The sequence below is a fragment of the Anarhichas minor genome, unplaced genomic scaffold (assembly GCF_050575085.1).
Source record: "Anarhichas minor isolate MPS153535 unplaced genomic scaffold, ASM5057508v1 ptg000012l, whole genome shotgun sequence".
In the NCBI taxonomy this organism is placed as follows: domain Eukaryota; kingdom Metazoa; phylum Chordata; class Actinopteri; order Perciformes; family Anarhichadidae; genus Anarhichas; species Anarhichas minor.
In genome coordinates, this window is record NW_027466458.1 from 4238739 (window position 1) to 4263103 (window position 24365).

The window sequence follows — 24365 nt, forward strand, 5'->3', positions numbered from 1 at the left end:
CAGGGTCTCAGTGGTCATTTTCTATGGCAGATGCATTTTATAACCCAAAACTGACACTGTGGATTTACCTTAAGACCACGGCTTTAGTAAACAAAAGGCCAAATAAAGATGTTTACTTGTCTTGTTTACTATTCTGAAGTGCAGATCTGGTCCGATAAAGCATTGTAGTGTAGGCATGTCAATCAAAACTTTACAAAATGTCTCCAATAGGGCTTTTTATGTATTTATTACTGACCCTACTCCAAATGAGCAGCTGTGTCAGCTCTTACAGTATAGACAACAGCAGAGCTTCTCTTTAGTGGTTTTTAAATCCATATACAGGGACCTGATTTGAGTCACCTGATTCGTTTAGAACAAGTCAAATGAGAAAAGTTAATCAGCCCAAGCTGTGTCAGAATAACGTTTGCCTGTGAGAGACAGAGAGAGAGATAGAGATCTGCCTCACAAACACGATTGTCCCCACTTGCATAAAAATGTTGGATGACCTTGGGGACAAGCTCAACCTTTGAAAACCTGCTTGTGTGTTGAATTGGGCAGGAAATGGTTGCAAAAGGGGGGGGAGGCACCTTGGCAGCAAAATGCATGTTGAAGGGAGGTCAAAGTCAGACAGGAGAAAAAGACCCTCTGTCTGTTACATCCACAAAGTAACCCTGCTATAGTTAGAGCACTACACCTCACTTCCTCTGATATTTATTGTCACGTTGCCCTTTTTCAATGTCGGAGTAAACTTTTTAGTCATTCCAATGTTAGGTAGGAACGTTTTATCAATTCAAATTGACTTGACTATGACTATCTTAATCACCAAGCACACTGTATTTGATATTACTGTAGCGTCTCAGATCACTGTGAAAGTAAGTCAGTTTCATTAACATTCAATGTTTGAATCCCTTTCATGTCCTAAAAACATCCAGTGAGGTTTCTCCTCTTTTTAGGAAGGAAAACATGACCTCAACAGGTACAGTATTTAAGCCTTGTCTGCACTTGTTGGCTGTCTGAATGCATATAATGTATACATTGTCCATCAATCATACCATTGGCTCCCCATACAAGGCTTTAGAGAGGATGCTGGCCACCTCCTGCAGGCTGCCATCCAACAGCATGAAGCGCAAGCTGGCCTGTAGCGAACCGTCACCTCGAGCCATCTCTTCTGCGAGGACTAGGACAGGATGAAGAACACACAGGGAGCAGGTAGGGAGACAATGAATTCATTGAGGCAGGTTTCTTTCAATATATGCAACACATAGTTTTCAAGTCTGTTTTCTACAACATTGTAGTCATGAAGCCATGACACTGACCCAATAAGACAGTTAAAAAGCAATTGCATGGGCCCAAGATTTCTTCTGCTACACTGAGACCAAGGCATATCTGAACTGGTTCTTCCCTGACCCTGGCACGCACACACACACTTTGTCTGCCACTGGGTATAAAAAGACTACTGTACACCGTGTCAGCAGATGGTTCCAACTTGAATTGCTACTCACCATGTTTGCAGTCTTCATCTGCTTCATCATAGTTTTTCTGTTGGCAGGAGAAGAAAAAAAAAGTAACCATAACAAATGGGAATCCTTTGTGTTCGAGGGTCAGCGCTTCACTTAAGCTTCACGAATGGCTATCTTTGCCTCACAGCGGAGCCCCTCACACTATCATTAAAGACTTAAGTAGCTTCCATAATCTTAGGGCCGAAGTAACTGGTGTAATTTTAGTGCTATGGGAATTGAATAGAACAGTGCCACGGAGGAAGAAAGTAGGGTTCATTGTTCTCATTTGTAACATTCTCTTCATGGTAATTTACCAAGTGATTAGAAGTACAACAGTGGATTTAAAGCACAATGATCAGCCTACATCATTTCAGTGTAATGAATATATTTTAGAATAGGAGAAAATTATATTGTATTTTGTGATATGCCGGATCAGAATTCTGTTTCAAAACTAGGATTTTCAAGACCCCCACCCCAGTAATTGTTGACTGTTATGATGAGAAAATAGAAATAATTTAAGGGCCACAAAGCAAAAAGGGGAGAAAGGCAAAGAGTGATCAACAAAGACTACAGGTTGTATGCTCGCTAGGGCAGCAACAATACTTAAGCCAGCCACGGTCCTCACCAGCTGTAAGAAGGCAGCGATTCGATAGAGCAGGGCACGGCTGCGGAGGGGTCCGGCGGCAGCGACAAGGGATGGAGGGCTGGGTGGGACGGGGGCGCCGGAGGGTGGGGCTTGTGGTGCGAGGACCACCAGGGCGTCCGTGCTGTGGTTGACTGCCGCCTCGTACTCCCGCCTGGCTAACGATCTGCTGGCTTCTTCACATGACTTCTCCGCTCTCCTGTCCGCCATGACTCAGGGACAAAACGTCTAGAGTCAGAAAAAGAAAGACACAGTATGAACATGTTTTCTGCAGCAGGGTTGGGCAATATGAGAATGAAAAAATAATCCAGATTTGTATCAATCGGCTACTGCCACTCACATCAAAGTGACCAAATGTGCCAATGTACTGGGTGAAGGAAGCGGTGCTCGTCATGTCTACAAAGTTGCAATATAGCACTCGATTGGAAACCCTTCAAATGATTGCTGTAACAAACGAAAAAACGAAATGCTTATTTGGCAGTATTAAACATTAAAATGCTACACCACCATAACATGACTAACTTGTACTGTGCTGTAATCTGAAATTGTAATTGCGGTTCAGCAACATGTTGCAGGTGCTACATGCCTTAAATGATGCCATTGGTTAAAAACTACAAATATTTTCTTTAGCCTATATTCAAAATGAAGAGAGGCTTTACAAAAATCAGTTGGAAGACCGATACGCCTCTCACCAGAGATTGTACATAAAACTCTAGGACTCTGCACGACAAAAAAACTTCACAATAGTCGAGAAGGATTTTTCTTTTTACCACAGGAACTGAAATAACACAACCGTCAACCAAGGCACAGAAATAGTGTCAACGTGTGATATATCATACTAAAACTGGGACATTTACGCCTTTTCTCATTTTCACAAGGCTTTCCTTTCTCTCTATGGCACTGCAGTGCATTGCATGTACGTCAGTAAGACCGGTTGTTTCTTGTTACCGTCCGCATGCTCACTGGCTGTATGTTAGCTTCTAGTCTAACAGGAGACATGCAAATAGGTCAGACCATACTGACTATTTGAAAACATATCAGGTTATACAATCTGAGAAAATAAAACCTACAGTACACCCACACGCAACTATTGGGGAGGCACATCCCATTAGTTTGCTTCACTTTCCAACTCAAACTTGACATGTAATGGCCAAATTTCTGCCATAATTTCTGCATCTGACTGAAACGTCTTGAACCACATTGCATGTTTGTTTTATTTTAAAAGTACTGCTATATGAACAAAAGTGCAATAACATTTGGTTTGCAAACACTTTAAACAAATAAGGTGCTTTTTAACAGCAGTATTCCCTTTACACAGTAGCAGTTAAAATACAGTTATAATGATTCTGATAATAGATATTCAGCCGGTGTTCAGAACTTTATTTTCATGTATGTAAGAGGTGGAATTTGAAAAATACAATTATGACTGTCAACTTGATCATTTGCTAAATAAAATCATAACTTTTAATTCAAATTCTTAGATCTAACTTTCCTCCGTGCTGGTCTCGTGGGTTAGGGTTGCACTATTAATCGAACATTGACCACGATCGAGATGCTTCAGCTTCACTTTTGGGGGGGCCACCATGTCGCTAAATTCAGCGTGAATAGTCTTGAATATTTTTCTATATTAAAATATAACTGTAAAAAGAAATACACTGTTTGTACTGTTTATTATACTGCAGTGGTTGCTTGTTTAAATTTAGTGCAATCATAATTGTTTCTAAAAGTCAATGAAATCAACACAACAGTAAAACACGTTCTGAACTAGGCCAAATGCTGGCAGAGTTTTGGGGAGGGTGGCTGTGCTATGGATACAATTCGACCGACACACCCCGGATTAAAAGCTAACGTATGGAAGCATTTTGCTTCTTCTTCCTCCCAACTCCCCCGATAAATTGTTTTCTAATGGCACCGTAGCCCTCTGAATTGAATTGTGAGGTGCCTAGAGATTCACACCCCTGTTTTATTCTTGACCTCTGCTCACACAGTGTACATTTCAAATACATATGCAACAAGCTGAGAGAGCAACAATCACATGACAGGCCTAAAGCATTAGCCTATGTGAGACATATTTATCATCTCAAGCTCCAAAGCCAAAAACAGTGGAGTCAACTGTCTGGCATCATCTGACTGCTTAGACTAAAGGCATGATCATAATTGATAATACAGAATGTGAAGCCTTTATTGAGACTAGGCAGTATAGCGTGGTGGACAGTGTGCAGAAGGGAATGGGTGTGTTGTGACACTTCATAGCCACAGAGCCAGACGGTCAACACCATCTATGTGCCAATGAGAACACATGTCTAAATACTGAATCTCAGAGTATCTACTTATGCCTCTACACAGCTTCTATAGTTTAGAGAAGGCATCCTGCTCACATTGCATGCACAAGTCCATGTTTTTTTATTTATTTTTATTTATTTTTTTTAATTTTTTTTAAATGGGGTTTTTGGTTAGAAACAAGGTTTGTATCATAAAAGTTTGTTTGCCTAAATTCATTTCATAAAAAAACCTGACTTTAACAAGTGAAAACACTTTTGCAGCTTTCCACAGTCAACGGAGACAAACCTCAACTCAGAATCAACTCTAAGGAATGTCAAGAATTGCAATATGTCGAAGGACAAGCATCACAGATTCTTATTAACAGTAGCATTACAGCAATCAAATCCCATGTAACGAAAAGCTAAGTATGCCCCAAAGTGTTAAATAAGTAGCATCCTCATCTGTTTGAGTCCCAAAGCAGTACTCGACAGATGCACAGAGGAATCTAGCCCACTAAGCATTGCACTTTATGATCTCTAGTTCAATACTGCAGAAACCTGTATTCACCCTTCCATACCGAAGCCGAGCAGCGTCTGGCCCAAGTTAAACCTTGGTTGGAAGAAGGATCATGAAGTCTGGGCAGATAGCATTTATTAACGAAAGAGCTGGTTAAGCCCAGCTGAACGGTTTGATCTGAAAGGGGATGCTTTCCCTTTTCTTAAATACAGAGTGTGAAAATGTGTTAACCTATTGTTGAAGCGAGATAACTACTATAGCCGTATACTGTAGCATTAAATAATCTAAACCTCAGTCTGAGATTACAAGAAGCAGCATGCCCTCCTTCCCACCAACCAGTACCGATATGGATAGGGATGGTACACCATGGCCTGCTTGGGAACTCCAGGGCAACACATGCTCAGCCTTCGCTGATAGTTTAGTAACTTTTGGTTCTATTTCCACCTTACTGGTTTCACCATTGGCATTGCATTTTATCGCAAGCTGGCAGAAAAACACCATTTATAACAACAATGCTGCTTTGAAAGCCCCATTATAGTTATTGTGTGCCAACATGGCAGGCAAAACTAACTTTTTGGTTGCCAATTAAAATTCCACAACAATTAGCTGATGCTGAATTTCCATCCTGGCCCTCACCACAGTCTGGAATTCAGCTTTTGATTATGACTGGCTCAAAAGGACCAGTGAATTTGTGGCCTGTGGCCCAGTATTTTGGGGTATATTTGTGACAGCTGTCCTTGAAAGTGAGACAGCAGACAGCTACTAGGCCTACATGTTAAAGCTCAGTTAGCAGTAAAACGAAAATATTAAATAACAGATAATATCACAACCTGGTAGAGAAACAGCTTTCTATGAAAGAACATTCATAAGGCATTTCATGTGCAATAACTTGCTATGCGAGAAGAGCGAAAAACTGAGTACATCTGCCACCTGGGCATTATTTAGCAATAAAGAGCATATTGACCCTGCAGTAAATTTTTCAGAAAGTTACTTTTTGAATACCAAGCAACAGGCAGCTATGCTTGTAGCAGCTGCTCTAGCCCAACTGGCAGCGCCTCCGAGTCCGCCAGTTCCTGTCCCTTAGGACCATAATATAGAGACATATTCTCTAACCAATGTACAGTACATGTTGGGTGCACACATGACAAAAGACTAAATCTGAAGTTAGTGTTTATGTATACCATTTATCATAGTTTTAACACTTTTATTCGAAAAATAATTAACAGTCGAGGCCAAGAAAGGTAAAATACAATATTTGCAATATGCAATATTTTTCCCCCTAAAATCCAATGTCGCTGAAGACAGCACACCAACGACTGCATGTCCCAAACAGTAAACACTTAAGTGTTTCCTGCAAAGTATCTCACAACATAGTACAGCTCTCTCCACAACCTCATCTCTTCCACAAGAAAAAAAAAAACTGCTGTTGAGTTCACTTCCTCTAAACATTCAAGATTCAGATGAGGAACAATACTTTGTTACGAGTAGGCTGTATGATAATGTATGCTTGTATACTATGCACATATATGGCAACTGGTCCAACCCCTGTTCCCAGAAGACAGGTACTGGTGCATTCAGGGAAATGTATAGATCATACTTGATTAATGTAAAAAACATTTGAAACATATACTCCACATAAAGAGGCATCTTATGACATTACTGTCATAGTGGCAACTCTGGTGTCCCTATTTTACAACAAACTCATTAGAATCTAGTTAGCAAATGTTGCACAGTGTGTGAGGCCTGCAAAATGAGGGTTGAATGTTGCTTTGGCCAGCACACTAGGTCTGTGGCTGGGAAATGGAAAATAGGGTCAAAGATGAAACCAAACATGTGACTGATCTTAACACAGAACCTTCTCCAATTATCAGAGGTTATTTTAAAACATATGCATGCGTTAACACTGCTAATTTAACAGTCAGAATAGCTGTTACCTAATGTTGGTGCTTGCAAGCCAGCCACATCATGGGGGAAACAACAAATAGTTTGGCGGGATACAGTGGGTGGACACCTGGCTTGTTTTTTTGTGTCCACTCGTGGGTTTCTACTACAGAGGCTATAGCTTCGCCTGAAGTACAGTGGAGGAGAAAGCGAATTGTATAGTTGGGGATAGTTGTAAAAGAACATCGATTGCTTTAATCCTGACATAACGTAGGCTTGACAGTGTCGTTAGCAGCAACGTGCAGAAAAACACGGCTATGAAACTTCCAAATTTCACAAAGCCCAAAAGGTAAATATCGAGAGAGATCACGCCAATAACCGCAAAGGTTAAAAACAATTCGTTTGGTCTTTCAGTAGGAAACGTTGGAGTTATAACGTTAGCTGTTGTTTGTCTACTGAACTTGACATGACTGTTGCAAGTCAGAGCGATGACGGCAGCGTTACAAAGCCCTGAAAAATGTCCTCACAAATGTTGGTTAACTTGCCGTTCGCGTTTGCACGGGGTAAACAGTGTTGCCACTAACCAGAGTATGCGTAGCTAACAGTTAGCTTGCTAGCCAAAACACGGCCTTTCTTGGCACAAAACTGGCAAGCTCACAACAAGAATAGCTGGCTGGTTTGTTAATGTTAGCAAGCTAGCTGGCTAGCTAGCTTAGCTTCGCCGAAACAAAACGGGCTCGGGCCTGTAATTTTGCCACGGTGTTTAGGCAAATATAATTGATGTGACATCGTGCTGTTATCCTTGTGTGAACTCAAAGCATCCGTCGTTATCATAATGATTTGTGGAGGGGGTTTATGTCAGTGGCTTTACGGTGAAAAAGACAACTGAAAGGGCTGAAAATGGGAAGTCAACACTTACCTAGCTTTACTTTCTACGCCATCTTGGATCCACTTGTCAGACCATCGCAAAGCATAGTGGGATGTACTGATCTGAAGGTTGAGAGGACTGTGTGTTAGTGCGTGCGAGTGTGAGCGTGGCCTCTGATGGCAGGGATCTTCCGTGTCGAAAAACGTTCGTGTTGAAAGGTTTCTGATATAGTTCCTCTCAAACATACAACTTGTGGTTAATATTTACGGTTGATTCCAATTAAATTAAGTTAAAATGAGACATTTTTGAAATCCCTATAACAGGGAGAATAAAACAGCCACTTAATTAATACTTATTAACTTGCGTATTTGTATACAGGCATAAAAAACACAAACGTGAGACATTTGGCTCTGAACACGCATTTGCCACTCAACTACTACTGGCTTTCCATGGCATGAGAACTAAAAGAAATGCAGCAATATATCTTGGGGATAAATCTTGTTTTTGTTTCTGATTCAAAACAAGCTAAACAACAAAAGGGAATGATACTGTTGACAGTCTTTGCTATCAGGGGGATTTTCATCCATCCAGTCATCATCAGGCTTATCAAACTCCACATGGGATGCCATCAGCAGTACGTAGTTTGTATTTGAGCACAGCTGGAGAGTTTCTGGTGCTGAGGCTGGCATAATTCCGAACTAACTAAATAAATAGCAAGACAATATTTCAGAGCAAAGACAAAAGAGAATCAGTGAGGGTAAATCAAATATTAAGTCAAACTACAATAACTCAATGAGCATGAATATTATGATAGTGTGTAAGGTATGTGTATGCAGGATTAAACTATGTGAGGAATTAGAAATGTTCCGAACAATGAAGATTCGAGCTGCATGTTAAATTGACACATTAAAAACTGTGAAAAAAGAAAGACATCTCAGAAATGTTGGTAATAAAAGCAGGTGTGGATGTTTCCTTTGGAAAAAGCATTTGACAGTTTGACCATATTTATTACAGTCTGCTATAATTTAGGAGATCTTACATTGTGATTGATACTCAATCTTTTCCACATTAAGATCCATTGTAGACTTATTTTCAACCTGTCAGCAGGAAAGCCCCGTTGTAACTAATAATATTGATGACCGCTCTATTCCTGTGGTAACATATGCAATACCGGGACCTGGAACTAACCACCTTTTTGGAATACAGACATTATTAATGTCATGAATTTAAAATTAACGTTTAAATTAAGATTCTCACTAAAGTATGTGCAGGTAGTTGACAGCCCAAAACTTTTTTTTACAGCATTTTTGCCTTTTTTTGATAGATCAGTGTATAAATAAAATTGGGAGAGAGGTGGGTGACATGCTACAAACATTGCTGGTCAGTCTCAAACTAGGGACACCGTGTACTGTACCGTCCATTAAGATCCAAAAAACAAAGTTGTTAATATTGCTCAACAATTACAGTACTATTACAATACAACACAGAAGAGGGAGTCAGCCATTCCAGTGAGCCAGCGCACACAGGGTCCTGGCCCAACTAAAGGGAACAGGGCCAAATGAATGTTATAATTACACCTGTGTTTACCCTGCAATGGCAAGTCAAAAATGGCTGCTGTGAAAAGGGCCATCACAGTAGCAAAAAATGTAATAAATGGAATTTAAGATATATATATATATATATATATATATATATATATATATATATATATATACTGTATATGCATGGTTTAGACCTGAAAAGAAACCAAGCAGGTAACACGATAGAGACAATGCTTTATTTCAAGTTCTTCATACAAAGGACTGTATTTACATTTCAAGGTTTCATATTTCAACCAAAATTTTTGTCAAGCTAGTGATGTAATTTCCTGCCTGGTTTCCTCTTCCGCGTAATGGTCAGTGTTTGCTTTCCCAGAGCATCCTGCTGCCACATCTGCAGATGTGGAGGTTGGCGCTGAGAGACTTTTATGGTGACAAGGATCCTCCAAGGCTTTTCCATGTTAATTCTAAACTGTATTGTTTTGATTCACTTAAATCGTCTTTAGTTGAAGTTTGTACAATAAACTGGGCTATCCATTCTAGATAACATCATAATGCTATCAAGGAGTACATCCATTAAAATAGAATTCCATGTGTGTTACTATAGAATATGAAGCTAGTCATTCTGTCTCCAATTACTCAGGCAGGAGGTTACGTGTTATGCGGGGCTGTGCAGTAAAAATGTGCAGGTGGGAGCCAAATGAAGGGAAAAACCATCACCCCAAAATTACAAGACAATATACAATTTGAAATTGTAGAATATCTTAGCTGCAGACACAAACAATTGTACCATCTCTCTTTGTTACCGTATACCTGTAGTGGATTGTTGCTTCAGTGTAACCGTTGATAAAACTTTGAGCAGAGGTTTTGAAAGAGTTCAAGAACACCACAAATTAGGGGCAGCAGAGCATGACAATGACATCACCAACTTAAACAGACAGGTAACATTGGGCAAAACTAGTAACAGCATACAAAATAGAAATCAGATTCTCAATATTCTTGCATTTAACTGTATTGTATTACAACTTGCAAACATCTTGATTCACCATCTCAAGTGTCTCAGTTTTAGAACAAAACTGAAAAGGGACGTTTCTTTTCTCTTCGCTAAGTCTCGTTACATGTGACGTAACTATCTCACACACCGACACCACAAACCTGTTTCAAAGTTTCACATTCCTGTATTTCCGCTCGTACTTTAATAATCCTTTATACAGAAAACACGTGAATGATGTGATGCAGTGACGCGCATAAGCTTAACATTTGTCGTATTAGATTGTACGCCGGTTAAATACGGTTTAAAACCTACAACTGTTAAGCACATGTGAGGTTATGGTTTACATTAATATGGATACATTTCAAAGAGTTTTCATACAGCAATGAATTTGAAACTAGTTTATAATCCAATAAATGGCAACAGGAAGCACATTTAGGATCCAGTCACTGACAAGGATGCAAAGAAGAGAGGTGCTCATGTGTTTATTGTCACAGTTTTACTGGATAGTAAAAAAATGAACATAGTTGGGGTGCTGCAGATTTATCTTCAATTATATGACATTGTAATAACGCTGCATTCACAGTCCGCTGATGTACTGTTTATTCAAAAACATTCCCACAGAAGAAAAAACAAAAACAAATATGAACCGAAACGTAAAATAACGCGCTGTGTTATTGTTTCACTGCAGGTTGTGGATCATCTCCTCCTTGGCAATGAGATGTGTGGTCTTGGTGACCAGAGACATGAGGGAGTTGAGTTTGTGCGACCAGTCGTTGAGCAGGTCGTTGGGGTCTTTAGGCCTCTGAAAGTTGATGATGCCGGCCATCCTGTCCACCTTGGCATAGATGGTCTTGTTTACAACGAGGCTGGAGAGGAACTCCTCGGATTCCTGGTGAAATAGTTGAGCAGACAGACATCATGTTAGATACCTCTAAAAAAAAATGTGTTCCAGTGAGACCAAATCCTGACAATCAAGTCAAATCATGCTGGCTGAATTACAGACAGCTAATAAGTCAAACTTAGCTTACGTCAATAGAGAGGTCAAGGAGTCCAGCCATCCTCTTCATTGTGATTCTGGTGTAATATTTGGCCATTATTCTGATGTTCTGGGGATAAAGGGAGAGTTTCATTAATATACATATCTGCAGCAGAATATACTGTAATATGATAATTATATCAGGTTAGAACAGAGGTGCTTTCAGGTCACATCGACGCAAAATATTCACGAGTGAAATCCAACCATCCATTACTAATCCAATTTGAGCGTACTTAAATATTGCACATATCAATCTGCACAAATATAAAATATAAAAATCAGAATTTTACTATTTGGCTTGCATTGCACTTCTACGGCTCTGTGGCAGCAGAAAGTGAAAGTGCCAGCAGACAATATATCTTTGCATCAGTCCACAGACTGTCGTTGTCCTCGATGTTCAACTGACTTCCGGACTGAGACGCATCTGTAGAAGTCTGATTGGAATCGCAATTCCATCCACCTCCAAATGTGGTTTGGATCCGAATTGCAAAAATATCTTTTCATGTTTGTTTTTTTTGCTGTCCAGACTTTTAAAAATCTATCTGGATACAATCTGCATATGTCAAAAAAAATAGAAAAAAAGATTTGGGATGGCAGTCTGAACAAGGCCCAGCCAACCTGAAAAAAAGACTGCTTCATAACATCTAGAGCAACTTCCGTTTTTTTTGCTGATAATATACTTCTTCGTTATTAATCATTGGTTTGAATGTGCTAGCCTAGTTTGGGATAACAAGGCAGTTGAAAATCTCTTTGAAAATCTATTTGATTAGACGTGTCCCTGCTGCCAAGCACCGACAAATTCTCATCAAACCCATCCGACTATGTGCGCATCGGTTCCAACTGTGAAGAGCCTCCACTTGACTGTGGGACTTACATGCTCCACGACTCTGTTCTTCAGGTCCTTCCACCTATTCTCCCCCTCTTCTGAACTAGAGAAGACATCTGTGGCAGGGCTGTCGGTTGAGCCCTCTCTCAGCTCCTTCCCATAATCCTCCACCAGGGCGGCCCAGCGCATCAGCTCCATGGTGGTGAACTGTTTCAGAAGGTCCCTAGGAAGGACAGAGGAACATAGTGAAAATGCCTGCGTTCACAAAGGTTGTCTCGCTACATGCACTGTGTACAGTATGTGTCTACATCTGCAGACACGGAGCGACTGGTATGTTGTACAGTTGATTAAGTCGGCCTTCACTTTTCACATTTTTCTCCTGGTAGCACATCTCTGGCCTTTCATAGTAGCTGAAGTGCTGTAACTGCATTTACAGAGGACACAGTAACTGGCACCCACATCACATTCAGCCTGAGGGCTGTTTGTTTGTTTTCATGGAGCACAAAGATTGTCTTACTTGTATTTAGGAATTTCTTCCAGTTTCTTGTCCTCGCTGATTCTGTGCACGAGGTCCGACTGCTCGTTGTCGTAAGGGGAAAGAATCACGTACAGCACCACACTCTTCAGGGCCTGAAAAACAAACACACCCATGTTTTTTTTCAGAACACCCCAATGGCAACAAGCAAAGTAAAGTTTTGAAACAGATAAATAGTTTTATATTGTTATTATAGATTTCAGTACCAATATAAATACCAATAACGCTCATTAAGTCGAAGACAGGGTCTGTATAGCTAATCTATTGTATTTCCAAACATATTCTTCTGCAACCGTGGTACTGTGCTCGAGCACTAAGGCAGGAAAACAGTAAGAAAAACAGTTCAGCAAAATCCCTATCGTTACTGCATTCAATTTCATCGTAAGCATTTATCAAAAAGGGAATATCAGCAGTTAATTGGAAACACACGCAGTACCAAATAAAATCAAAAAGTATAAATGTAATACTATATAATAATACACTGTGGCCACAATAGAAAGCCCATGTACCTGTTGCCACTTAGTGCTGTCTTCCAAGATGCAGGGGGTGTCATAGATGGCCCGGTAGTGTTTGCAGATAGACACGTAGGAGCCCTCGTGCTGGTCGACATGAATCATCAGGTTGTAGTACTTCAGCTTGGACTCCTGGGTTGATTATTAGACAAAACGGAAAAGTTAGTGTTCCGGTACACCAACCTGCTCAGTTGAGATCCGCCAAAAATAACAGTGCCAACAACACATTGTAGCATGTTGCTAGCACTCAATTCCTGGCGTCCTTCTCTTACCTGATTGCCCTCGTCTTGGAAAAATTTTGTGTTTATCTTCTTGCTGATGATCTGGGTGCGAACGTAATCCTTGACGGCAATGCAAAGCCTCATCTGCTCCAAGATAAACTCCACCTTCTCCTTTTTCTCCATGGAGCCATATGTCTCCACCTGAGACATAAAAAATATATATATTCTAAGGACTTTCCAAACAGCAGGCCATAAAACTTCCCTTTCACATAGTTTGCGTATTTTTTTTTTCCCTTTAAAAATGTGGTGACAAAGATATCCCAAATGATCAAATTCTTTCAAACCTCTTAAAGTATAGACGTGCCACCATTTGTCTCCACAACAACTTTACAAAGTCTTCGTCATCTTAGAATAAAGGCCGTCCGTCTCTTACCTGCAGCTCCTGAAGAATGGAAGCTGCCTCTTTGACCTCTCCGCTCTGCTCCTTGATATTGGCCAAGGTCTTCGTCAGCCTGGCACGCTCAATCTCTACATAGATCTGTGAGGACATATTTAGTGTATTAGAGAGGACACCTTAGTAAATGCCACTGTTTCCTCACTCTGAAGAGTGCCTCAGATAAACAAACTGAACTTCTAGGCTTGTACGTCTGATAATACACACGTCTCTGGGTGCCTCAGTCATAGTTAACCTGTGACTTTCAAGCTACCCCAACATCTGGCACCAAGTGGCTTGCAGTACTTTGACAACTGCTTAAATCTATACAAATGTCCTTATGTCTCTAGTTACAGCTCTGTTTTAACACACATTAACACATTCCAGACCTTGCCAGCAGTCACGGTGCGAAGTGTGTCGATGAGTCTCAGCTTGATGGGCTGATCGGTCACAGCATCCACATACTTGTAGCATTCTTGCACCATCTTGGCGACAGCCTGCAAAACAAAAATAGATTTAGTCTTCCTTAGAGCTTGTCAAAGAACGGCTGCAAGGTGTGCGTACTGTCCAAAAAAAGAGATTACTTCAAAACAGGAATCCGAGACTTCAAAATACACTATGGTGTCAACATTGCAGAGTGTACAAGGTGTGCTTGATATCTTGACTACAAACAACAGTGTTCGTTAGTGCGAAATTTAACTGGTCAGTAGTGTGGCTTGCAAGATAACCTCTGGTGGCACACAAACATGAATTTTCAGACTGTTGGACTTATAAGAATATGTTTGGAGATAACTGGTAGAAAGGGCCGTCAGGGGAAAAGAAGTATCTGACCTGTTTTAGCTGACTCCTCCTTTTGGTGAGCAACATGATGTTTTCATTCAGTGCATCCCAGTCCTTGGCTTCATAACACATCTGGACCACAGCCACAAGGATTCTGGAAGTGGACAACATGTCGGACGCCTGAGCAAGCACATAAGTAAAACAAGACACAAAAACAACATAAATTAATTAGTTATTTCATTAACACAACTACTCTAAAACATCTCAAATGTGCATGTGTTTGATGCCGAGGACACACTTAATATAATTAATCCAGGGAAATCCCATGATTCCGGGTATCAGGAAACTTGTTTTCCAGGACGTTTTGGTTAATTTGGTATTTTTTTTCATGTCAGGAAAGCAGAACTCCAGAATTTCATGTATTCCAGAACAAGCCCTTGACGCAAGTTTAGCAAATCATCTTGTTTTGGGGATGGCTGAGAAACAATGCTAACTCATATCAGGGATCGAATATATTTATGACATTAACATTTGGGCCTCAATCTCCCAGATGTTGGATTTACCACGACAGACTGGAAGGGAAGTAAGCTAAATCAGTTGGACTGTGTACAACTTACCGTTCTGGTTTGCTTCTCCAATGACAACAAGCTCTCAATGGCCTCCTGCAGCTTGCCCTCCTGCAACAGAAAAACACGTCCGCTTAGCGTTAGTAACGCTGGTTACTAGAGATGCATGTTGATTTCTGTTTTTGGACTAACACTGAATTAAAGGCACTTTGCCTGGCTAACAAGTTAGCTAAGAATGTTGCCCAATGACTTAGCCGCTAAGATTACTAGCATGCTAGCTAACCTAATATCAAACACATAGCTACGTGTATGTGACGATACAAGTGTAGCCGAAATGTGTTTAAGTTAAAAATAAATACATTTATGAGTAATTTACGCTAAGTATTTTAGTTATAGGAGGTTTCCGGGCAGTGCAAAAAAAAAGTCGATGTTAGCATTGATGCTAACGCACTGATACTGATGCACCATGACTCAGCCGGTCGCTGGCGTCTTTCAGACTTACTTTGGCCATTTTTTCGCATTCAGGGAGACGTTGGTCTACAGTTGAACTGTAGTCAACCTCCATCTTCACAATCTTCCCATCAGATCTTTCAGCTCGTTCGTCAGACATCTTTGTGCTGTTCAGGTTAGGGTAACGTACGGTACGGTTCTTTTCTTGTGAAACTAGCCTAGCACTATTTTGCTTGTCAAAGGACCGAAAAGGTGAGCGACCAATCAGAGGAGAGTATTAAACGGCTGCCCGAGGCGCCTTAAGGACCCAGTGAGGACCCCGCCAGAATATTTTAGGCAGGCGTTATAAAAGCCAACTTTCTGCTAAAACCGAGGGCCTCTTCGCACGACTCTGCTGGTCAGTTTATTTAGGATGCATCATTTAATAAATAAATGTTCTTAATAAAATACTTCTCTATGTAGTTACACAAATAAAACTACGGAAAACAAAGGATTAGTGTTGTTCCTTGATAGCTGTAAATATATATGAATAGTAAATATAATATTTGAATACATAAACTATAGGTCAATAATTTTCTGAACTAAATAGTAATATTGGAATAATATAGAAACAATATAGGTTCCTTTTTGGTAGCCTATTCAATTGAACCAAAATATCTTCAATTTATATTACTTTATCATGTTACTAAATCTGATTGTACCACAGTTATGACGTTCTATTACATGTACGTAATGAATACCCTTTAATTCTGACACATATTTTGATACTGGCAGCTTGAAGACACTGTGCAGTTTGAATTTGTTTAAGTCTAGTTTAATATTCTCTCTAAGTTGTCACAACTGGACTTAATAACGATTGGCACCCCTCTCCAAGGAGCTACTTTAATCCTTCTACTCAGGAAGTAATTTTAATTTGGAGCAGACCGCTATTTTAAAATAAGGCTTTTTAAAAAAAAATGCAGTGCCAAACTAAATGCGTCTATATTTAGCTGGAAATAACTAGGGGTACCTTTTTATTGTCCAAGAGGGACACACAATTCTCTTTGACATAATTTTTCAGCCTGCAAGTCTAAAAAGTGACAGAAAAATACACAAGAAGGCCCAAAAAAGATTGTGTGCTCTTTATATCACCGACATAGGGAGCTGTGGTAGGCCTACAGGAGTTCACTTCATGTGGAGGGACTGTTCTGAAGGACTGTTTCCTGCCTGTAGAACAACAACAAAAAGACAAACACAACCATACTGTCACTTTTAGACTTTTACATTTCAATTTAATCTTATTGATGACAGAGGTGATTAGAATGACATCCTTGTCATTGGGTGTATGCTTTTAGATCAGATTAGAAAACTTTATTAATCCCCAGTGGGGAAACTCTTTTGCCACCCAAAAACTCATACAGACGACACAGTCCACAGTACACAACAGACAACAACACATTACAAAGGATAAATAACACCAGACAATGCCATATAAAATATGATTGACATCAGAAAGATAAAAACCTCTAAAGGTGTTCATTAAAGAATCGGACTGCTGCTGGAACGAAGGACCTTCTTATTCGTTCAGTAGAACACTGAGGCATCCTGAGTCTCTCACTGAATGAGCTTCGGAGTCCATTGAAGACACCGTGTAGTGGATGGCCTTCAAACAAGACAATTGTTTTTAACTTGGCCCTTGTTCGCTTTTCTTGTCAAATTGAGCCGAGAGCTTTGAGTTCATACATATGACTCCAATGGAATCCAAAATCCAAATGTCAGAGTCATGTTGGCAATAATGATCGTGATGATGATGAAGGAGGAGGATGATGACAATAACAAAATAAGTAAAATGATGAAGATAATAACACAAACACATTTTAAAAGTGTAACACCTTTCCAATCAAATGGTCAGGGTGAATGAAGATCTTTGTGAATGGACATGATCACATGAATGGACACTGAGTCCAATGACAGGAGTCCACCAGTAGGTGTCCCTTTAATGACTGTATTCCTGTTCTCACACAGTTCACTGCTTTGAAAGGCTCCAATGCCACCTTCAGTGATTTGGGTGAGTGATTTTCCTGCGCTTGGCAGAGAAAGCCTCCTAAGACCTGAGCCAGTGCAGGCTCAGCACAGACAGCACGAGTCCAACAAACTGCACATGATGATCCACTGAGAGGGAACAAGAACTCTGATTGCAGAGGCATAAAAAAAGAATCTGTGTGCTTTGAGCACATGTTTCTGACAGCAAAAACACCAGGAAGAGCTCAGCTGAAGGAGACAGATTGAAACCTCAAATCATGATCATCAATATTATCCTCAATATCATAAAGGGTTATCTTATCTTATTTGATCTTATCTCATTGATGAATAACAGGCTGTGCCACATATATACACATATTAAAGATTCTGAGTAAGCCTTGATTGACTACCGTTAGCTCGGTTGATGTGGACAGACTATCATTCCCAACACCTCCCCTGTTTAAATACAGTGTTTCTTTGCAAAATTGGGGCATTTGGCTATTTCAGAGCTTAGAGATTTGTTTGGTATTATTGACACGACACAGCAGCTCAGATGACATCAGGCTCTAAGCCCCTTTCTAATCATTGCAGACCTTATTGAAATAGTTAGGTTATTAGGTCACGGCTAGCTGGTTCTGCGACACCACTCACATGAAAGCCTGTCCCTGTCCCATGGCCCTTCAGCTGAGCTCCAGGGTTTTATGTAAATATAAACACAGACTGTCCGAAATGAAATACAGGCCTGACATTTTCAAAAGAGATGTTCCTTGTGTTGTACATCAGATTAAACTGAATACACAAAGCTATCATCATGCCTTGAGATATCCCAGGACACGAGAGGAACATCTTATTGATCTATAAAACAGATTGACAGTTTCATGATCTCTTACTGAAGATGTGCAAGGACCTCTCGGCTGTTTGGGGGTTTTCCCCCTTTTTGTTCCTATCTTGAAGATGTTTACTCGCTATTTTAAGAATCTGCAGCATATGTCAGCCTTTTATAAGGCCACACAAACGTCATTGAACTTATGTAGTGTGCATACAGAAAGCCTTTACTGTACAACAAAGTCATTTGATGTGGTCTAATCTGTATGTTAGCCTATGTGCATAGTACGCTATCTATAACTGATAAGATAACTCAATGAATGTATATTGCACCTGTTAGCCCATATGCTAACAAGCGATAGCAACTAGATAGCTCTACAAGTCGTCAGGTTTATTATTTCTATTTGATACCGTGCTAATTGTTCTGATGCCAAATGAGTGCAGATTTAAATTGAAGGAGCATTTATTTTCTGGTAAATGTGGCTCTTTAGTGACATTATTTCTGATAGCTTCCTGAGATCTACAATATACTGTGGCGATGGGATATCATTTAGATTATCTCATTGTGAATATGACTCATTTAATTCATAATGCCCATTTAATGTGCTGCTACACATTGTTAGAAGAATACAAATCAGAAAACCTCAATATACGACTGATGAGCAGTTAATGAGAGTAATCAATCAGGGCTTTAAAACAGTTTGCCTGAAGAAATTCACTGTATCTTCGTTAGAGACGCACCCAGAACAACTAATCTAACTAATCTTCCTTTATAACACTTGCAGATTATGTATTTAATCAAATTTGTCAGCCATTCAGTCTTGTGAATCACCACTATTACAAACATAAACAACTAGTTACATTTGGAGAGACGCCTTATTTCTGTTGCATCTATTTATTTATTTACTCTGTAAACTATGTCTACACGTAAATACATCCCAGAGTCTCAGTAAAACATGTCGGTGACTCCGCTTTAAGGAACTGCTCACACATCAGTTTGGGGATTAAGTGTAGAGAGTTTAAATTCCAATGGTGTTTCGGAGGGCTTGCCACCCTGCATGAATATATTTCTTGGGGAAACGCTGAATGCGTGCTGACAGTGCAAAATGCTGGTTGTCAGCATCTTCAATGCAGAATTATGAGCGTGACTTTTGCTGAGCACAGACCCAAGTAAATCACAGGTGTCAATGAGGTCAGCAATGCCACTTCTCCCTTCATTAACAGGGACTGCTTGATGTGTTTACATAGTTTTTTCTCTCTACTTTTGTCAAGACAAGGAGTAGCTAAGTGTGACTAATTCTGAGGGATTTCATCACGGATAGGATTATATCACTTTTCACCCAGCCGTCCTTTTAAGTACGTATTTGACCTAACAGACAAGTATTTAAAGGGAATTTGCAAAAAAATTCAGCAGACGCCATCTTCATTTGTCACCTTTGAGGTGAACGACTGAAAGCAGTAAATACTACAGAGCGGTAATATTTATAACTATACTCACTAACTAGCTCTAACTGACGGCTTGGCGGGGCTCTGCCAGGCGTGTGTACTGGATATTCATCTTTGCTTTTGTTTCAGAGGCTGTTTGCCTTTTCTGATTTTCAGCATAGATTGAGGTCAGGTGACTGATTTGCCAAGTTAAAAACATTTCACAGTTTGTCCATAAAACAACAACAACAAAACTGTTTTTCTTGCCATGTGTATTGTAGGGATGCTGCATTGTCTTAAAGCTGTGGGAGGACTACAGTGTAAGGCCTATCAAACACTACACGTGTGAACGCCCTCCTATACTGCCCGTACTTTAGATTGTTATGTAGCCCTGATAAGAACTATGTGTGTGTGTGTGTGTGTGTGTGTGTGTGTGTGTGTGTGTGTGTGTGTGTGTGTGTGTGTGTGTGAAAGGGTGAGACATGTAGGACGAGTGCGCGGCAGTGAGCTGATGTTTCCTGCGCTGCGGTTAAGTCGAGACCGATGTTTCCACCAAGTACCGCGTCGTATTTCAGCGGGCCAAGCAGAGGGAGGAGAGGGGGGGTCCGGGGCTACTGTTAACCGCTTACATTTTCCGATGCCTCTGCAAGCAAAGTAGTAGAAGAGGAACCGGATAAAGCAGAGAGCCTCTCCTTCCCTCCCACTCAAGGACTCAATTGTTTCGTCCTTACAACTTTGAAGACAACAACCTTGATATGTGAATCTATTGCACAGGACGGATCTCCGCTTTGAAAAGCACATATTTCCTTTATCAGCGAATATGACATGTATTTGTAACGGTACGTTAGTGAAAAAACAACAAAAAAAAAAGACAGTGTGTTGCTACCTGGCATAAGGCAATGTCACATCCGGTCAAATATTTTTCAAAATATTCGTCATTCGTTATTGTAAAAAGACTGAACATGTCAGTCAATAATATGCCTACAATGGATGGATGGATGGATGGATAGATAGATATATAGATAGATAGGAAGAAAGTAGTCATACAAGGACTAAGATACTGGAAATGCTCTGTCGACAGTAAACGTAAACCTGCATATTATTTGACATATTTCTAACCAAAAAGCAAAGAGTACTTCAGAATACATCTGGTGAGATGCAAATCTCTGCATGCTTGGTTAATTTATCACGCCTGAGAAGATGTAATTTAGAAATTGTTGTGAAATCCATTGAGCTACTCAATTAGCCTACGGCAAATACATAAATCATAAGGAAGGAATGTTATTTTGTCTGTTATTCACTCTTAAAAAAATAATAAGGGAAAATTGTAAGGTGAGAATATTTGTCTCTGATAGAAATGCTTTAATTTGTTGTTTCAGTCTCATCAACAAAACTGACAATTAATTAAAAAAAAACTGTATTGACCTACTGGGCAGCAAATATGCATCGCAATTTGCTGTTGAGCCCCCACCTGCCCCACACATAGCCTACCCTCCGTACTGTTGCCTTCAAATTACAAGAAAGTCCAATGCCTGTCGTACGTGATGGAATAATACTCAATTTTAGTTTGTGGTAATTTGACTGAAGACAACTTAATTATCAGACATTTTACATTGTGTGCGCACAATAAAAAAAAACAATAATAAACCCCCGAAAACTAGATTTTGACACAAGGCTACCTAACAAATGTACGGTTAATTAAATTACCATAAAACAACTGACATGTAGCCTAGCTTTTGTGTGCTGCTGGATCTGAGGCCCCCAGGCGGGTGCCAGCTTCAGTTGGTAATCCAACCTTGGATACAGGCTATCATTTGGTGATAATCATTGAAATATGTTTTTATGACTGTTGAGTGCTACAATAGACGACAGGGATATCTGCAGGGTATTTTTTCTTTTTTTCTTTAACGTGACAAGTTTCACACTCTTATTTTGAAGCCCTTCATCCTACATGTTCCGGTCCTGTTCGACTCTGTTTGCTGAGCTTGACTCATCAGCGCGATCAGAGAGGGGACGATCCCAAACCCAGCTCATTAGTGCCCTAATCGTTCCCAGCCGGTGAGAGTGTCCGCTGGTTCCAATGAGAGAACTCAGCCGTAACTCGGGACGTGCATTTTATAACCCGGGCTGACCATCGTCTCCACATGCGCTGACACGTCTCCAGACATTACACACATCCCGTCGGCTGGTTTGACACATTGCGAGTTCACGAGACGCGCGTACGGAGAGGGAAGATGTTGCTGAAGGAGTACAGGATATGCATGCCTCTCACAGTCGAGGAGGTGAGTTTGTTTTTTAATTTTCTTTCATTCTTCTGTTTCTTGAGTGTGTAATTTCTTACCACGACTGAGGTTCGCTATTGTCCAAGAGACGCCTGACAAGCTAAACCGTTTGTGTTCGCTGTCCTAGGCATGTGGCGTGTGAGACATGCGTTTGATACAATTCGGATACATTTGAAGCACTTTGTCGGAGACTGAACTTTTCCCTCACGCTCCGTCTCCCTCTTCGTCTGTCGCTACAAAGAGTAACGCTTCTCCGTGGAGCCCTTTCAATCGTTCCGCTACCCCTAAATGACTACTTTTTGTTGGACCACATGCACCACAAAAAAACTTATCTGAAGCATTTCTCAGAAAGATGCTAAACAAGCATATTCCTACACGCGACTCTCGTGTCACTTTTATAAAATGTTTGTACCGTAGATGTGATAGTTTGTATGATATACTATCCGTAGAAGTTCCAATATGAGACCAAATAGCCCTGTTTCACTAATTGCATTGCATCCATGCTGCCCTATTGGTTGCACATGATGGCACCAACACAATGCAGAGCAGTGGTCTGTGCGCATGCTGGCGTGTTCTCCACGACCTGTGTGCACGGATAGATGTCGGACAGACAGGGCCATTGTCTGCATTCAGCCAGAGCGTTATTGGGTCTCACGACTCGAGTCTAAAATTAGAAGGTGAAGATGATTGCTCTCTTGTCTTGGCAAGCATGCTAAACCGCACTACAGCAGCTTTTTGTTCCTCCCAATTATCACCCATGTCATTGTTTTCTTACTCCTCTCCATGGCTTGTGCTGTGGTGGTTGTTGTTGGCTTTTCTTTCTAGTCAGGTGGAATAATGGTGTGGCTGCAGCGCATCGTCTCCACTGACATCTTGTCAGCTCAGCTCTCGGCATCTGTGCGCTTCTCTGGAGAAACATCTTAAAGCCTACATGAGCGCCTTGGCCAAATAATCCTAACCATATTATTTTTCCTCTTCAAACGTAGTTATTTTTAGGAGGGAAAGGAAGCGATGAAGGCTATTAAAGGACTTTCTAATCTTTTACACATCTTGTTACACTTCACACCAGATGTGTGCTCATTATTCACAGGATATGAAGACATTCTAGGAGTTGAGATCAACGTGGAATGAGATGCGTCCCCGTGTTGTGTGACAGAGTGGCTGCTCGTGTACATGAATCTCTTGCCAAGTGCATGTTCAAAGAACAATAACTTGTTTTTCCCCTCTGGCCACTGCTAGTGACTTCCAGTAAGCAGTGAAGAAAGGCGCTCCACCACACTGACTAGTGCAGAAACCTGTGGTTAAAAGGGAAACGCCATCTTGTAATGGGGTGTCATGCGGAGAATTGTCTGTGCAGGGCTTCAAGAAAGTCTTCTTAAATACCTTTGCTCTGTGTGTTATGTGGGTGTTTGCATTTTTCCGTTGAGTAACTCAACCTTGAGCCTTCACCGTGCGTTTATTTAAGCCCAGAGGAGTAGCGGCAGTGTTCCCGTCATATCCGTTGAACTTGTGAACAGATGGTTGTCATGAGAAGCATGAGTGTTATTATTTTTTTAAATCTTTTTTTATCTGTAATCACAATTGAACACAATTTGTATCTGTTCACCAAAATAAAATGTAAATTCAGCATTTGACTTCTTCCATCACCACCTGCTGTATGTGTGTAACTTCCTGGTACTGTAAATGACTACAGAGACCAACGCTTCCTACACAATGCAGGTCAAACCTAAAGCGTGATATGTCTGTCCAATTCATGATTAAGCTGAATAACTAGTAAAGTTGCTTATGGTTCTTTATCAGCTGGTGTAGATTTGTTTTACTGGTTATTGCTTGAAGGCCACGGTGGTGACGGTTCCTAAGGATGGGTCAGGATACTCCTTTTGAAATATGATTATAAGTGAGGTACTCGTATTGTAACATTTAGAAGGGAATGGATGCGTTAGTGTCACATGGAGCTCATTACTGCTCAGACAGACTCTGCACTTTGCTTCCATTTGTATTTTTGCAGGGATAAAGCCCTTTTTGGATCAATCCCAGGAAGCAGGGGGGACACGGAGGAGCTGCTGGGTAGTTCTATTTAATAAAAAAACTTTTTTTTTCTTATCATGGCTGCACACATTTAAGTGTCATCTCTTGTCTCCTAAAAGTTGTCTTAAAGTTTCCCGTCTGGCCAAAGGGAGAGGAAGGCTGGATGGCGAGTAAGGATAAACCTGGTGCTGAGGGTTTGAGGGGAGGAGTGGGGCTAATGCGTGAAGTTCTGGAAGATATATATATATATATATATATATATATG

At 40.5% G+C, this 24365-nt stretch overlaps 3 protein-coding genes across 4 annotated transcripts in view; 1 reads left to right on the plus strand and 2 right to left on the minus strand.

Moving 5' to 3' along the window:
* The window catches only part of helz (helicase with zinc finger), a 44566-nt gene extending 36790 nt beyond the window's left edge, over positions 1-7776 (minus strand). Inside the window, exons 1-5 of one of the 2 annotated variants that reach the window (XM_076090337.1) lie at positions 7700-7769; positions 2462-2565; positions 2104-2349; positions 1482-1518; positions 1032-1156 (exon numbers count right to left, since the gene is read on the minus strand). In XM_076090337.1, the coding sequence (XP_075946452.1) occupies positions 1032-1156; positions 1482-1518; positions 2104-2331 (390 nt within the window). In that variant the 5' untranslated portion in view covers positions 2332-2349; positions 2462-2565; positions 7700-7769. Of the gene's footprint in view, positions 1-1031; positions 1157-1481; positions 1519-2103; positions 2350-2461; positions 2566-7699 lie in introns of both variants that reach the window. The other variant, XM_076090338.1, reaches the window with a different exon arrangement.
* Positions 7777-10646: 2870 nt separating this feature from the next.
* psmd12 (proteasome 26S subunit, non-ATPase 12) lies at positions 10647-15804 on the minus strand. Its single transcript, XM_076090341.1, has 11 exons — positions 15592-15804; positions 15141-15200; positions 14575-14703; positions 14133-14240; positions 13744-13848; positions 13362-13511; positions 13087-13221; positions 12560-12672; positions 12091-12265; positions 11209-11286; positions 10647-11069 (listed from the first exon to the last, which is right to left on the minus strand). Exons 1-11 carry the CDS (start codon positions 15697-15699, stop codon positions 10860-10862), a joined length of 1371 nt encoding a protein of 456 aa, XP_075946456.1. The 5' UTR covers positions 15700-15804; the 3' UTR covers positions 10647-10859.
* Positions 15805-21622: 5818 nt separating this feature from the next.
* LOC142948356 (cytoplasmic phosphatidylinositol transfer protein 1-like) overlaps positions 21623-24365 on the plus strand; it is a 54842-nt gene continuing 52099 nt past the window's right edge. Inside the window, exon 1 of the mRNA XM_076090342.1 lies at positions 21623-22072. Coding sequence (XP_075946457.1) covers positions 22025-22072 — 48 coding nt within the window. The 5' untranslated portion in view covers positions 21623-22024. The remainder of the gene's footprint in view (positions 22073-24365) is intronic.

What these genes read in the sequence shown, in the direction of transcription:
- psmd12 (XM_076090341.1), bottom strand. Translation starts at nt 15,699, where the DNA reads ATGTCTGACGAACGAGCTGAAAGATCTGATGGGAAGATTGTGAAGATG. An exon ending in ACAGCACTAAGTGGCAACAG is followed by an intron (nt 12,673 to 13,086) that starts GTACATGGGCTT and finishes TTTGTTTTTCAG; the next exon opens with GCCCTGAAGAGTGTGGTGCT. An exon ending in TCCTTGACCTCTCTATTGAC is followed by an intron (nt 11,070 to 11,208) that starts GTAAGCTAAGTT and finishes CTATTTCACCAG; the next exon opens with GAATCCGAGGAGTTCCTCTC.